The sequence below is a fragment of the Pseudochaenichthys georgianus genome, chromosome 7 (genome assembly GCF_902827115.2).
Source record: "Pseudochaenichthys georgianus chromosome 7, fPseGeo1.2, whole genome shotgun sequence".
In the NCBI taxonomy this organism is placed as follows: domain Eukaryota; kingdom Metazoa; phylum Chordata; class Actinopteri; order Perciformes; family Channichthyidae; genus Pseudochaenichthys; species Pseudochaenichthys georgianus.
Genome location: NC_047509.1, coordinates 21,562,964 through 21,577,834, shown reverse-complemented (window position 1 = coordinate 21,577,834; position 14,871 = coordinate 21,562,964). Strand labels below are relative to the sequence as shown.

The following is a 14,871-nucleotide window of genomic DNA, read 5'->3' as shown; positions in this document are numbered from 1 at the left end:
ACCAGAACGCCACTCCAGCACTTCAGAAATTGCAAGTACCCATAAGGAGCTAGTTATCAAAAAGTAACAGAATAAAGTAAACAGGTATAAAATACTATATGACAGTAAAAAAAGTTGTTATTAATAAAGAAGAATACAGTTTGAAAGGGGAGTGATTTGTAAAAATTCATAAAGAAAAATAAATCTGCTTCCAGTTCTGTTCATATGGATGTTGAGAGACGGAATGGGCAGAAGCGTTGAAGCGGCAACGCACGCCGCCGTGTGTAGGGGCCGTTACTGTGAAATGCGTAACGGCACTGCGCCACTGGCTGCACCCGACTTTTCTAGTACGGGGCGTGCCTATGGGTTCTGTCCTTTCACGGACGCATGTCTGACAGGTTGGGGAGGTATTTATGAAGGCCGCTCGGTGAGGGGTCTCTGGAGCAGAGACCTCCAGCGGGCGCACATAAATTACCTAGAGCTTTTAGCGGTGTTCCTCACCCTAAAACACTTTCTGCCTTTTCTCAGAGGACACCATGTCCTCGTGAGGACAGACAATACGACTACAATATCGTATATAAATCGCCAAGGGGGTTTGCGTTCTCTCCAGTTACACATGCTGGCACGCAAACTGATCTTATGGAGCAGCGGGCGTCTCCTCTCTCTGAGAGTGACGCACGTACCGGGTGTGTTGAACCTCGGGGCAGATCTGCTGTCCAGAGGAACACCACTTTATGCAGACTGGACTCTGAGCCAGCTGTGGGTGCGTTATGGCAGAGCCACGGTGGACCTGTTCGCATCAAAAGAAAATGGACGCACTCGCACACATTTGGCCTTCGGGCCTTCTGTACGCGTTCCCACCCCTGGCTCTGATTCCCCAAACTCTGGCCAGAGTGAGGGAACAACGCCACACACTTATCCTGATAGCTCCGCACTGGCCTGCAATGTACTGGCTGGCGGAGATTTATCAGCTGCTGTGCGGGCAGCCATGGCAGCTCCCGCTACGCAGGGACATACTGTCCCAGGCGGGGGGGGCGATCTTTCACCCACACCCAGAGCGCTTGGCCTTATGGGCCTGGCCCGTGAGTGGTACAACCTGAATACAGTGAGACTCCCTCATAGGGTGATAAACACTATTCAGAGTGCGAGAGATTCCTCCACCAGGTCTCTCTAATATAGTGCTGTTACTGGTCCTGGCTTCCGCCAGGCGAGCCAGTAATGTTTTCATGTACTATCTGTACATATTTTTTCACACACTCGGTTCACCCCAGGGCAAACGAGAGTGTTGTTGAAGCCCAACCCTGCCCTTATACCCAAGGGAGTTGGGTCATGTACCCCAATGGACATTGAGGCATTTCCTCCGCCGCTGGGTCCCTCCGGGGAACAGCAGCCGGATTTGCTGTGTCCAGTTCGTGCTTACGCACCTGTATGGACAGATCAGGGGTGCTTGTCATAATGACCAACTCCTGGTGTCCTGGGCTAACCCTTATAAGGGCAAGCCTGTTACTAAGCAACGGCTCTCCCACTGTTTTGTGGAAGCAATTGCTTTGGGGCCCATACGAGTCAGAGTTCGCAGGCACCCTCGGGTCCGCGAGCTCTTTCGACTCAGGGTCTGGCTGCATCCTGGGCTCTGTCTGCTTCCAGTGTGACTCAAGCAGTGCTGGGCACCTGGTTGAGTCAGAGCTCTACCTGTTAAGTTCTGGTTGGTTTGGTGATTTTCGAGATAAGCTCGTCTGGCAATACGGGAGCTACAATATCCCATAGTGAGACATCGAACGGAGTGTTATGAATGAGAACTATAGGTTACTTACATAACCCCAGTTCAGAGTAACATGAAGTGAGATGTCTCACCAGACGGCCCTCCTTGCTATGGTGAAGCGAGAAGAGGTGCTTATTTTGAATGACGCATGCGTCGTGGCGCAGGCTACTTATAGGGGGTGATTTCCCCTGACGTTGACGTCAAAGATCACCAGCCAATCAGGATTGGCGTAATGAGATTGATGCTTCTGTTTGCTCCGCGATGAGGCGCATCCATCGTGAGACATCTCACTTCATGTTACCCTGAGATCTGGGGTTACGTAAGTAACCTATAGTTTGTGTCCCATGAACTCAAATATTTTTAGAAACATTGTTAGTGCAGGTCGTAACTGCATCTTATAAAGTTCATCAATGGAGTGGGTTTTTGTGGATTTAAAGTTTGCTCTGGTCCGTTATCTACAGTAAGGCCTTATAATTAGAGGCATTCTATCAATATCCCGCCTAACGCTGACTTGGCCTCTAGAATTACACTTGCATGGCAACGCGGTGCCTTAAGCCTTCATTAGGCACAGATAACACATACCAACCTTGGCGCCCAGCAGTGTTTTATCATTAGGTCAGGAAAAAACGGCAGAACATTAATTTCAAACACTGAGGTTTAGGAGCAGCCAGGGAATACTGAGTGCAGTCTGCATCTTTCTTTCAATGTCTCTGCTCCATCAGGATGGGATGGGGTTTGTGGAAAGAGATGCAAACTGCCAATTTCAAAAAGTGGGACTGGTCTTTCAATAGAATTCCAAACCAATGCCAACAATAGCTATACGAATAGCGTTATATGCTAATCCAATATGAGCCAAAGGTTTGTATGAATCATCATTTAAAAAGATATATATTTTTATGCTTCATGCATTGCTCCTTTCATCTGGTTGTTTGTCTTCGTGTCTATGACCATAAGCCTCATTTTTGTCAATGTGAAGAAAGGTTTTATATACGCATAAAAAAAGCAATCAAAAGACGGCGGTAATACATATTTTTAAGGTTTTGCTTGAGGGAAACAAATCATACAATCCAAAACATCAACAGTAATTACAATGTTTGGTGGTTATATGAATGGATGGTTATGATGCAGTATTCAATACAGAAAGAACCTCTCATATGTGAAGTGCTGTCTGGTTTACTCAGATTTAAATTAGCCAGAGCCGCTGCTGGACTGTGAGGATGATCTGAGAGAGAGCCAGCCGCTGCTCTGCATGTCCTGAAGTTACCACAGCCAAGAAGAAGCCTTTGATCCAAACAGAGGCTGTTACTCTGTCTTATGATACCTGGCGATGCAGAAACTCAGCTGCTGCCATGTATTGGTCACAGGTGGATTATAGAATAAACACCACCCAGATGGATAGTAGAACTCTTTAAATGCTAGAATTCACAGGTGTGGGACTTGTACCGACAACAGGGCCTTCAGATTATTCAACTATAATATGTGTTTTCTCTCAGTTTCCTGTCCCAGACTCAAACATGAGTTAGTTCCATGTATGCTCAAAGTTTGTGTAAACAGGGCAGGTCTGGTGTGAAATGTCAAGTCTTTTTCTCTCTGAGTCCGAAAAAAAGGAAATTGTCCTTTGTACCAGTAATGATCATTTGCATTTATATTAGAAAACTGCTTCTTCAAGTGGTGCTTCTCAGTGATTATGCTAACTTCTATCACTGCAGATCCACTGCACCTGATAGCAGCCCTTCAATGAATGTGCTTGCTTCAATTCAGCAAGAACCAGAACAGTAAGGGTTATCTTGGCAGTTTGTATTAGTGTTGGGAAAATACTGAATGTGCTATAAAGTGGGGGTTTTTCAAACTCAAATTGGGGACTGCTTTTTGTTTGTTCATGGAACCAAATGTGTTTTGCTCAACATGTAGGACTGGAGGTTACAAAGCTTTAAACGTTAGATGCTTACATGCGTTATGATATCATAAAGTAGTCATACAGCAGTTGCAGCTCAATGACTTGCTTTATAGCCTCCAAGGGAGGCCAGTTGTTCCGGCCAATAAGTCTTTCTACTTTGCTGCACTGGCAGCAGTGTAATGCGATTATTTACTATCTTCATTTAGCAGTGTAGAGCCAATGGGCATTAGTGAACACAGTTTATTAGCGCAGATTCATGGATTAACACGCCACACATCGGAGGAGAAGTGATTGGGGTCGAGGCAAGATCATTAAATAGCTATTCAAATCCACAGTATTTTCACTATGTACACAATTTCCAATGACAAACGCTTTTGCATAGTGACATGGTGTATCCTGCTGGTTTAATGAGGCAGTTATGCAACACACATATATCTAAATGAAGTCAAGGCTATTAAACAAGCCACTCCACCTCAGCAGGTATGTGAACACTGCTATATATGCATTGTGTGACTTACACAACATGCACCATTTCCCTACAGTGTGTCACATTCAATTTCACAGTGACATGACAACAGCTCCAGTGAATCTGTGCGATTGCACTTTAATGTATCGTTTTGAAAGGGCCCACTTCAAACTAGATCAGTGAAAGATGCTAAACATGTATTATGTAATGTAAGCTAATAGACAGTATGTGTTCAAACTGTTCAGACTTACTCTGCAGTTTCCCAGCTCCTCCACAGACAAGATAATGGTCCCACATTTCTTCCCAGGTATGCCACTGTGAAAACAAATAGAGATCATTCAAAACAACAAAGCACAGAAAATATTAAACGTCCTCTCGATCGTTTTGTCGAGAGGCACTGTGGGTTGAATTTAGTAATACCCACAAGTCATGGAATATAGTTAACGGCACACAACTAACGATCTGAATCACTCACTGATGGAAGAAAAGATAGCAGCATTAACCATTTATGGCTAGTCTGTTAATCTTTTAAAAGAGGGTTGAAGTACACCTGAGGAGCAGGGACTCACTTTTACTCCACAGGTTTGATGAATCACCTCCTGTCCTATGCTCCAGCAGAGTAAACCAGACACCTAAATAAGTGACACTTCTCTTTGAGGCTGATCATGCATAAATTGCCTTGTTAGCTCTGCTCATTGGTTTATATTTAATACAGTACTTGTAATGTCAGCTCAGAGGACATTTTAACATTAGCTGCACCTATGTTACATACTGAACTTGGAAAATGGGGATTCAAATATTTCACTGCATGAAAAATAATGGGCTATGCAAAACATACATTTGAATTCTCCTATCTCAAACATTTTAAAAGGGTTTTAGTTATGTATTTGTAAATAATTTTTGTCATTGTGAAAACCTATCTGTGAATCATAACATAACTTTAAAGCATTATAGCGCATCGCAAATCGTGACATTAAGTGACAGTTTGACGTCTCTAATGAGCACATGGTTTTGCTTCACCACAGCAACTAAATAAAAACAGGTCAAAAACAGTGGCTCTTAAGTTTGTTTTTAGTACAATGTGAAATAAAACTGCTGGGACACAATACTCCTCCCTGTTTGCCTGAATTCACTTTAAACCTCTGCAGGCTGATTTCCGCTCCAGCAGATGATCAAGGCATCGCAGCACAAGAGAGATTCCCTGCGTGTCTGTGTTTCCACACTTCACCTCTTCAGTAGCTTGCCAACCTATCAGAAATTGAGACAGAGTGGCTCCAGATTTCTTTAAGCGGAACAAAAAGAGATTTCTTTATATCCAATCTCTGGCAACTCTCTGCATCCACTGATGCTGTGAGAAAGAAGGCGGGACCTGTTCCACACAACACAAAGCAAGACAGCACTATCCACTCCAGCTGCTGACACTCCTATCATCTTTCCAGATAAAAAAAGGAAATTACACGGGGGTCCTGCTGTGGCCTTAGCTGGAGAGCCTTCATTAGAAGGTCAGACATGCTGAAGATCCTCATCAAGCTGTGACAGCTGATCTGACTGGCAGTAATACTGAATTTAATACCGCAAAATGGGAGGCAGCCTTTGACTACTGCAGCAAAGGCTTGCATTATTTACAAAGACAGAAAATTGCTGAAAATACCGTACCGGGTATGCCAGGGGACCGATTAAGAGATAAAGTGTATTTTCCTTTTGCTTATCTGCTGGTGGAGGAGGGGTTTGTTGTGTTTCAGAGATATAGGGTCCTTCCATTAACCTTTCTCAGGTTTCCCAGGCCCATATTATACGCGGTTTTACGCTCCAAGGCAACCCTTATGATCAAATTAGATCAATACCTTAATATAAACCTACAGACCAAAAGCATCCAACTGGAAATGCTTTACAAGCAGCAGTGCGTGCAGGAGAACTTTCATAGTCTCAGCATTTAATGAAGCAAAATGTCAAATGAAGCCATCCTACTCTGAAGGGGCCGGCACACTTCATTTCTCAGGCTCTGCCACCAGGCTCCATGGAGACCAATCTCAAGGTGAATTAACTGTCCTTGAATTATTGATGTTTCACTCTAAATCGCTGCTGCGCAGTTTGAGGACATTTCAAAGAGCCAGTAAAGCCCTCCTCCATGAGGCCAGTAAACCCTGCACACTGCACAGGTCAAGTTATCTCACTCGGGTCACGATAATGACCGATACTCCTTTCAAAATGTGAAATGAGATCCACTGATTGGTAACATATCAGCTCCAGACATGTTAAGATGCCCCACCCTGCTCTAATCTCTGCAGCTGAGACGAGAGCAGGTACCAAAGGGCAATGATATTTTAAATTATGCATGCATTATTGAGTGCGGCATTTCCTCTGACAATGACTAGTTAACTTGAACAAGACAACACTGAGTGGATAAATTCAGTTCGTGCCGTTTCTCTTTGGCACAACAGCTCCTCTTTACTGTCCGGACTGACGATAGTTCTAAGAGCTTCTGTGGTGAAATGTGACGGCTGGTGGTACGAAGCGTCCTGCATCGAGAGGCCTCATTCACTCTCTCATTCACTGATGGTCCCTCACTGGGAAAACGCTTTGATGATGAAATTAAGTGAAATATGCTGCAGCAGCCCTTCTTGCTGTGCTATCTGTGTGTGAACCAGGCCTTCACTCTGACTGCTGTGAGGGACTGAGGCGTTAATCAGCTGTTTATGTGAATTACTTTCAAACATGTTTCCACTGATTTTTCTGCTGCTCAAACCTTTTGAATATTCGATTTACAACAACCTATCAGTCGGTCAAATCCCAGCTAACCATGTCAACAGAACAACGTGACGGCATCCAGTGCGTGTTTCAAGTGACATCATGAGGCATATCAATGAATACAGCTACAAACAATATAATGTGGAAAATAAAATGTAATTTGACTCTCTACTTTCTGTATCTTGCTTCACTTTTTTTACATATGGATGTTATGGTATCCTTATCAACCAGCACAGCTACATGATTTGTCATTATGATTTAACATCGTAGCTCCGTCATAAGCATGTGTGACTGTTTATGTAATTAAGGATGCATACAAGGCTATCAAATTCAAGTTGTATTATTATAATTTTTCAAGGGCATTCATTATTATAAATTAAGATCAATAAGTTAACATACTGTAAGGCCAACATCACTTGGTGCTTATCTATATAACAGTCACCGGTACTCACTGCTGCTTTAATGAAGCACCACTTACCAAACAAGGGGGTAGGTCAGAAGAGGGCGAACGATTTACAAAAGGACCCTCGTCTGCAGACAAACTTCACAAACACCCCTCAATGATGAGATCATATTCATTAGTTGCTCGACAGTTTATAATGCATGGTCAGTAATAAGCACAACTTAACTTAACATTGTTCATTTGTACGCTTTCAGAGGGTCGCTCTTACGGAGGTCCACTTGAGTTTTCAAAGTAACGGAGGTTACAGAGAGCTTGTTTAACCACTCTTTAAATTGCTTATGTTTTAATGACCATCTGAATCTTCCTCTGCTCCTACTGTCAGAGAAAATAAATCCTCTTGAACACAAGAAATATCAAAGCCAGATAGTTATATTGTATGATATTTCAACCAAAGGAATAAGAAAGCATGCTTGGCCACACTGAAAAGTAAATCATTTAGAGAACAATTCCTCCAACACTTTCACACCGTAAAAGAGATTGAGAGTCTCTGTTTGATAATGTCTACAAGGCACTGAAACATGTTTTTTGTTTTTTTTACAATCAAACACTTACTTAATATCCACTGCCAGTAACCTTCAGTGCCTTTGAGCGTCATAGTGCTCATCCACAAAGTCAAACAAAGGAACATTTGAATTTCAAACACTACATTTATGATTGGTTACAAATACATATTTTATAACATGTGTTCAGGCTGAAGGACAATCTTATCTCCTCACAGGCCTGAGTCAGATAGTTTGGGAAGAAATGACTAATCCCATTAACATAAGTGTATCAGAAGAAAATAAATGTAAGTATCCATGCTACTATATAACATCATGTCGTCTTAACAGTCAGGAGGAACACTAGTAAAGAACAGATCGTTGTGCAGGAGCAATAAAGAAAACTAAATTCAGCGAGTGAAGTGCAGACAGGTGAAAGGAGTTTTGATAAGGTGGTCTTGCTCAGCGAAGACTGATGAGAGCGTGTTATCCTCCATGGCTTCTGTGCTTCCAGTGAATGATTAATGTGACATCATAAAGGCATTAAAGCTTCCAGCATCCGAGCCATGCAGGTGAGTGGTGACTGCACTAACACACCGCTAAGCAGCTATGATTCTCAGGGCCATTCACAACTCTCTGAATTAAACTAGTGGCTGACAGGCTCCCTTGGCACTCAACACAAAGGGTTCCAGATGGGTCTGACCAATCCAATGACAGCCTGTGATGTGTGATAGTGGGCTTAATATTAACAGTCATATTATCATCATGTCAGAGGGGATACCTCTTCATGTCCCTCATACTTAACAGAAACCCAGAGGATCAAACAAATCTCCATAAGGAAAACAAACAAGGACAGACAGACATGAAGCAGGTCCATGCAGCAGAGAGGCTTTCTTTACACAGAGAGATATTCAAGGTAGAAGTGCCGTCATGCTCTCAGCTCACACTGAAACAGAGCAGAGCTTTGACAGAGCCCCTGCTTGATCAACTGAATGGAAAGAGATCAAGCAGCATTTTTTAGCAACACTACAATTACAGGGCCAAAGTTTCCATTTCTGCTGTTCTGCAGAATACCAATGAGAATATCTCTTTCAATATAAACACATGCGAGTCATATATTTATCTAAAGAACAAGCATCAAAGATCATTGTGCATGGCATCTTTTATTATGGATATTCAGGCTTCATGTACGACCACTATCATTTCCCATCTAGAGGCAGTTGCTGTCGTGAGATGGTGATTCACAATGCCTGTATTCTCCATTACCTATAAATGCGGAGGTGGGGTGGATGGAGGTTGGTGAGATTAAAGTCCGGAGAGGGAGAGGGAAGCAATTGTTGATGCCGTTCACATTAGGTCATTAGGATGAGAAATGGTCTTGATATTTAACAACGCTGCAACGTGTCACGCATATGAGAGTGGGGGAGGGTTATCCGCCCAACAAAATGAGTGAGAGCCCAAGAAGAAGAAAATGATTTTTGTTCACACTGCAGCTGTGGCAGGGTGTGTCTACCTATTTCACCACCAGACAAAATGACTGCAGCGTTACCATGCTATGAACATTTTAACTTTGCAATTTCACACCTGGGAAAAAGCCAAATAAAAACATATTATTTGAGAGAGTGAAGTGCATCAAGACAGGAAATATGATCATCTTCACTGCACGAAAGTAAAGAGGATTTCTTTGTGAAATTGCCATGGTTGAAACACTTTGGTGAACAAGATGATAAAGGCAAATGGACACATCTAACTGGCTTGACTCAGAAACCAACAGAGATGAAAGGTAGAATGATAATCTGGCTTTGTGCCACTGTAAACGTTCGGGGCAGTGGGCAAATCATAGTTGAACAGAATTAAACAAGGTTGCCGAAACTCTATGTGGGTTCAAATGGGATTATACCCCTAATCCCCTTGATCTGCATACACTGATACACATCCATAATCCCTCACCTCACAAGGGTTTACAAAGAGATGATATAAAGTGAGCTAATTTAGAAAAGGACACCAGAATACCAAACTGTGGTTTTGAGAAAGGGGGAAGAGAGCTGCTTTCAGGAGGAGCTGATGTTTGTGTTTAGATCAGGTAGCTACAGGCAGCCTGTGCTAAGCTCTTTGAAGCTCTGTTAAAATAAGCACAAAGCAAGTAAATAGGGCAAAGAAATGCGGTGCCGAAAATGTCAGAGGGTTGGAATGTTGTTCTGATGTCAGACAAAACAACCGAGGAAAGAACCCTTTTTATTACCAAAGATGAAACCACATTGTCACAAAACTGTCATCCTTTCTTTCCCTTTGTTACAAACCGATTCAATGGATAAGTCTACCATTGGTCATAATTACCATTATCACATCCTCCATGGTAAATCCTGTTATCCAAGGAAATACTCTTATGTAATTATAAACACTAAATATGAAATACAATTACATTTCAAATGCATTGTAGTATGGATGTAATGAGTTTTGATTATGTAAATGTTGCCATGGGCCCTAATCACTGTAATAATGTTTGATTTATTGTGATTCTGAACAAAGGAGGCATTCATCAACCACCTGCAAGCGAACAATTGCTTGTTTTGACAGAGAAAGAGAGGATTAGGAGGAGTTGTCAATCACAAAGAAACTTCCTCTCTCCGGGTGAATCAAATAACTATTGAAAGTCGTGACAGAGACTTCACTTCCTTCCCTTGTGATCTAACAAGAAAATCCTTCTCTAGAGGACGTAACGAGCCCAATCCAATTTCCCCCTGGCAAGAATAGAACAACCCTCTCTCTCTCAGAGGCAGTAAGAGATGGACAATTAGTTTTGTTAATACAGTTTTACACATACCTTTGCAGTCACATTTGATCCTATTTTGAACTTTTCAACATGCTTGACATTATATCATGGTGTGATTCTCATCTCCCGTATCCCCTCTGTGTCACAAGGCAACACCACTTTCACCCCCCCTCTGGTGCTGGGCGGCCAATAATGGAATTCATACCATGTTACACCGGGACACCCTGACCTGCTCTGTGGTGGTTATTGCTTACTTTAGATTGCAATCTGCTGGCAGACTGATCGGTTGTGGCTGCTGAATAGATTAACAACATGGGAGTGTTGGAGTGGGGCAGCAGGGCGCTCGTTCAGAGGCTCTCTGGGTGCTTTTCACCTTTCCATCAGATCACAGCCTGTGGCCATGACAGAAATGAATCCGCTCTGATCATAAGTGTATTAAAACCAGCTAATCTTTCCGCAGAGCAAAAAACATCCGCTGCCCTTAAGCTTGAGGTCTCCATTACTACTGTGAGCACAGACATCTATTGACTTATTATCCACTAAGGTTTATTAAGACAAGACTTTTAATATCATTACATTAACTTATTTTCAAGGAAGAAGAAAGAATAATTGGAGATTTTAAAGTGTTTTGCTATGCAGAAGTCATGGAAGATTCATAAACAGAGCAATGTAACTGAAGTCTAAGGGAGAAAAATAAATTCTACAAGAACTGTGCCTCTTTGAAGGATATTTGTGCCTCTTATGGAGCCAAAATGGCACCTAATAAATCCCTGTTTCTCCAGACAAAATGGTTCTTGTAGAATCAGCCCCATTGAGGTTTCCTCACCTAAGCAGGAATACACATTATTGGAAAAATGATCCTTGTTAGTGTTCAGCCTTGGCCCTTAGCGAGGCAGCAGCATGCTCTAATTGTGTGTGATGTCCCGCGGCACAAGATGATGTTACTGTAAACCGTCTAAAACACTTCCCCTCCCAGTCAAGTAATACCAAAACACACAGGGTTAAACAGGCAAAGAAAACTTTCTCCACACAGTATCAAGAGCACTTAGATTAAGCATTTTTAGTCTCACCAAAAATGAACTTCTCTCACTTCAACTCATTATTTCAATCTGCAGCTTTTTACCCCCCTCCTCATCTCGGAGGGATTGCAGCTGTGTAGCCCGGAGTCAGTCAGGAAACTACACTAACCATCAACTTTAAAAGCACTAAGAGTAAACTTCTGGTGAGTCACACAACCCTGCTACTGGGCACAGTAGTTTTACATCTTGTGAGCATGACATTTAGATGTGTCTGACCTCTTTGTATACATTCAGATTTGTAATTCTGATTGTTTTGTGGTGTTGTATTTTGGAATAGGGTATGTCAATCTAAACTGTCTTCTACCAAGTACTAACAGGTCCTAGCTGACCGCTTGCGAAACCGTGCCCCAAGCAGAGACTGTCCAATGGGACTGCAGTAAGAGTGTTACTCAGCATTTTAAGAGTTTGAATACTGATCTCTCTCTGTTAAGTGTTTCCTAAATCAAAAACAACCCCGCGAGTGAGCCCCCGAAGCAGTAATTTGTTAAAAAAGGGATCTGTCAGGTTTATTTCCGGATGCTATCAACTTTTCGGGAAACATTAGCTCCACGGTTCTGCTCTTTATTGGATTTGAAAACATTTATACAGACAGCTTTATGTTTGCATGTATGTCGGTACGTCCACACATCTTTAAACCAAATGCAACAAATACATTTTTTGAAAATACAAACTGACTGCTGTGAATACAAACAAAGTCATTAAATAAGCAGCTTAACAGTCTGTAGCAGATTTCTACAGTTAGTTTTTAAGCTGGCAAAAATTACAGTCTAAATAAATTAGGTTGGCTTTGGTACCTCTGAGTGACATCAGGGGACATAGTTTAAGGAATGTAAATGACTTCCAATGGTTATTGTGACACTTTGATAATTTGAAAACTGCATGCAAAGGTGTAGCAACATTAGCAAAGGGGAGCAGGGGAGCCAATAAAAAACGTGATAGCTACGGTGTTCTCTTATATCCTCAATCAGGACTTTGCAGAGTCAGTGATGCTATTCTTCCAATTTTAAATAACAGCCCTAAAGGCAAAGTTATGCTTTTTAGCACAATGGAGTCAGATTAGTTACAGCACAAGTCATACTTCTTTTGTTTATCCACAGATATACTGTGAGCTGCAGAAACAAGGGAGAGAAGAGAAAAAAGTGATACCACTACAGAGCCTCGATGAGAACAGTACAGTGCAGCTGACTTCTGCATGCTATGTAACACAAGTGTAACCTCAACTTGTAAAATGCAATTAAACAAAACACCAAAAGCCGATGCTGAAAGAATAATCATAAAGTTGAATCAACACCTCAGACTCAGTGACAGCAAATATGAAACAATATAGGATTCACAGATTTAGTATTTATTGTTTTTACTGTTGCGGTTATTGCATTACATTGTACTGCTGTTGCTGTTTTCAATACTTAGTCTCAAATTAAGTTAAAGGGAGCAAAAACGATGCTTGGAGATATACGAGTGCAGATAGAGTGTTGAAATGAGGTCTGGTCCTCAGTGGGAACAAGAGAACGAGAGCTTGAGGGAATTTAAGTAAATAAATCAAGGCTTTACTGAAGTTCAGATATTTATATAGTTTTATATTTTGACCTGTTTTGGTAGAAAGTTCAGTGAGTCAATTATTCAGTGAAAGCAGAACCAAGCTTAATTTAGTAAACATCTTTATCCTCCATCTGTTCACTGTTTAGCATTCATCATCTGCACTGGTGTGAGCAGTTGTCATTTAACGTTTGTCAATGTGTCAATCAGAGACCAATCACCAAACTGTCAGAGTTCATTGTTTTAACTTGGTATTCCCCGAGGCCTCGGTCTGAAGTGTGAAATCGACTGTGTGTCGACCACTGCACATATTAGGCTGTAAATTATCACACCGGTGGAAATCTGTGATAAAATAAGATTTAAGATATCAAGCGTGTTTCGATTTTGATCAAACCTGGTTCAGCTTTAATCCAATGATTTCCTTATCAACAAGTAAAATTTAAAGAGAATATTTATCAGTGTATCTGCACTTTCATCTCGTCTGTCTTTATCTTTTCATTTTTCAGTTCTACCCCTGGGATCATTTCAATCTAATCTCTGCTTGGCCTTTGACTTTGAAGTTTTGAATCCCGCTTTGGTGCAGGCTCTGAGGAGCTATAAAGACACATTTGAACAGTTTAGGGTGAAGGCTTCTTTCACACAGTCTAGCATTATAAAGTCAATATTACATCAAACTTCCAGGGTACTTCCACATCCCAGAAGAGCAGGAATTTTACTTCAAAATATCTTCCTCTGAACGAAGCCGTTTGTAATTAATCTCTTGTGTAGACTTTGTGTATCGGGACAACCAAACAAGAGAGCTCTTATACGTTTTTTTTTATAGATCCTACAGACAGTGGCTTACCTCTAACCTGAGCTAAACGCCAAATTAAGTGCACTAGAAGTTACTTAACACAACTTTCATTTGAGTAAATATTTTCCTGAAATTCCTACTCATTTGCCAGATTGTTGTAGAGACAACTGAAAGAAGAGATTATTACTCTTAAAGATGGTTTGGGATGAAATAGTCTGTTAAAAGTATTGTGGGCAAACTATTTCTCACTTGGCTAAACATCTTATTAAACAATGTTGTAAGAGGACATTCCTGTGTTCAGGCAATAGCTCAGAGAGCTGGAAAACATGCAACATTTAGAGAGAACATGTTACAGGCTTGCCAACAGAGATACTTTCTCATGAAAATATGGCAATAACTTCTTGATAATTTGACTACTTTCAATAAAATGCATTATTATTCCTCCTATCTTTGCAGTTGAAAAAAGGAGACTGATCCCTGAATATTGCTTTTTACCAAATAATTGTATGTAGACAGATTGATCATTGACAATACATTGTAATAGCCTACTGTATAATGATCTCAGTTGTCCTTTGATCTTTTTAATCCAACATGCATATTTTTTTTTAATGTTGTTTTCTATATTTCTATGAATCTCTTTCTTCCCAGTGCTGCCATGGGTGCAGCCAACCCTCCCACGAGAATCACTGCGGTTTTGCATATGGTTAATTTCCTGCTTGAAGCATACATCGGGAGGGCACGGTTACAATATGCTAATGAGATAAACATGCTAATATTGTGGGCATTTATAAACTCGAGTGTGTGGTATAATTTACAAAACCAACAGAAAGGTTACTGCCTCTCTCCTGCATCCGATGAGACACCAGAGGTGGTGGTCTTATTGGATGCAGAGAAAGCGT

The 14,871-nt window shown here is 41.5% G+C and overlaps 1 protein-coding gene across 1 annotated transcript in view; it reads right to left on the bottom strand.

Annotated features, from left to right (window-relative positions):
- cpne5a (copine Va) overlaps positions 1-14,871 on the bottom strand; it is a 55,150-nt gene that overhangs the window by 16,147 nt on the left and 24,132 nt on the right. Inside the window, exons 7-8 of the mRNA XM_034086193.2 lie at positions 4,340-4,416; positions 4,165-4,171 (exon numbers count right to left, since the gene is read on the bottom strand). Of these exons, the coding sequence (XP_033942084.1) occupies positions 4,165-4,171; positions 4,340-4,416 (84 nt within the window). The remainder of the gene's footprint in view (positions 1-4,164; positions 4,172-4,339; positions 4,417-14,871) is intronic.